Source organism: Myotis lucifugus, unplaced genomic scaffold (genome assembly GCF_000147115.1).
Source record: "Myotis lucifugus unplaced genomic scaffold, Myoluc2.0 scaffold_1940, whole genome shotgun sequence".
Lineage (NCBI taxonomy): Eukaryota > Metazoa > Chordata > Mammalia > Chiroptera > Vespertilionidae > Myotis > Myotis lucifugus.
In genome coordinates, this window is record NW_005872988.1 from 7,326 (window position 1) to 9,097 (window position 1,772).

The 1,772-nt window shown below is 67.6% G+C and overlaps 1 protein-coding gene across 1 annotated transcript in view; it reads left to right on the forward strand.

Moving 5' to 3' along the window:
• Positions 1-7: 7 nt before the first annotated feature.
• PEX10 (peroxisomal biogenesis factor 10) overlaps positions 8-1,772 on the forward strand; it is a gene marked incomplete at its 5' end in the record, with an annotated part of 3,822 nt that continues 2,057 nt past the window's right edge. Inside the window, 5 exon segments of the mRNA XM_023748856.1 lie at positions 8-159; positions 322-432; positions 799-1,031; positions 1,033-1,108; positions 1,111-1,205. Coding sequence (XP_023604624.1) covers positions 8-159; positions 322-432; positions 799-1,031; positions 1,033-1,108; positions 1,111-1,205 — 667 coding nt within the window.

Consider the following 1,772-nt stretch of genomic DNA (forward strand, 5'->3'; position numbering starts at 1 on the left):
CCCCCAGGTGCTGCAGCGAGAAGCCTGTTTTCTTGGGTCCATCCGAGTGGAGTGAGGCTGAGCCCCTGGGTCCGAAGACCCTGGAGCTGCCCGAGGCCATGACTCAGTCTGTTACCCCGTCTGTTCTGCGGCTCCGGGCGCCAGGACACCCCCAGGCAGGTCCTGCGGGGAGATGGACTCACGCGGTGGCCCAGGCCAGGCAGGAGCAGGGGGAGCAGAGTGGGCCGCCGAGGCCGGGGAGGGGAGGGGGCGCGTTTAGGACAGTCTCGGCCTCGAGGGCAGGTGGTCGTGCTGGGCCTGGGCAGCGGGGCCTCCCCTGAGCCCCGCCGGTAACGGTGCTGCTGCTCTCAGGCGCCAAGAAGTGGCTGGAGTGGAGGAAGGAGCTCGAGCTGCTGTCGGACGTGGCCTACTTCGGCCTCACCACGCTGGCAGGTACTCGCGGGGGGACCTCGGACCCGGGGCCACAACACACGCCAAGCGCGGAGGACGGGAGGGGGCTGACGGCGGAGTCTGAAGCTCCCCACCCTCTCCTGAGGGGAGGCCAGGCCCTGAGCCCACCAGGGCCTCTGGGAGCCCCGATTCCGCTCGCCTGTCGCGTGGGTGTCCTCCTTTCATCCTGTGTCCCTGGGACCTTTCTCCTGGGCCTGGCCGGTGCCGTGGAGACGCTTCTCCGTGGCTGAGCCTGTGGCCCGAGAGGGGCCTGGCACAGCCTGTCGGGGGAGCCCGTCCTTCCGAAGAAAGGGGGGCTCGGCGAACTCAGACCTGCCTCAGCCTCCCGTGGCTGTCCCCCACCCCCAGGCTACCAGACCCTCGGCGAGGAGTACGTGGGGCTCATCCAGGTGGACCCGTCCCGGAGGCAGGTGCCCCTGAGGCTGCGCCGCGGCGTGCTGGTCGCGCTGCACACGGTCCTGCCCTACGTGCTGGACAAGGCCCTGCTCCACCTGGAGCAGGAGCTGCAGGCCGATGGCAATGGCGCCCGCCCGGCGCCGGGCAGCCTGGCACCCAGCGCGAGAGGCCGGTCGCGAGCCAGGGCGCTGGGTGCACAGGCAGGTGGCGGCCCTGCCGGAGCCGCAGAGGAGGGCGCTGCTGAGGGCCGTGCTGGTGTTCAGGCAGGCCTGGGCTGCCTCCACCGGCTGCACATCTCCTGGTTCTACATCCACGGCGCCTTCTACCACCTGGCCAAGAGGCTCACCGGAGTCACCTACGTAAGTGCGGGTGCGGGTGCCGCCGCCCCGGCCTGATCCGGTTCCCTGCGTAGGGTCGGCTCTTCAGGGCCTCTGTGGGCTAGCAGTCATGGGGCTGGGCCCAAACCCTCCACTGGGTTTTGTTGGTTCACATTTTGCTAAAAAAACAAAAAACAAGGAAGCTTAGTTTCCACAAACCCTGAGGGTAGGGCAAGTCTGCCTCGGGCCACACCCGGTGCCGGCCCTCTGCCTGCTCCTTCCTCAGCACAGGCCTGCGGCACACCTGCCAGGCTGCCCTGATGGTGGGTCACGTGTAGGGGTGTCTCCTGACGTCCGTGAGCCCAATGCTGACAGCACCCGCTAGTCTTCCCTAGTCTTGCCGCCGCTCTGCTGGAGACACTTCACACCTCTGTCCAGTCCTGCCCAGTCACTAGAGCGCCTGGACTGCTGCCACAGCGGTCTCGGCCCCTCTCTGCTGTCCAGCATGCGCTCTGAGAGCTCTTCTGCTCTTACTCTCAGGATGTCCGGCGTGCTCCGGTCAGTGTCCCGTCTTTGTGTATGCGCTAGGCTGAGAGCGCAAGTTCTCTG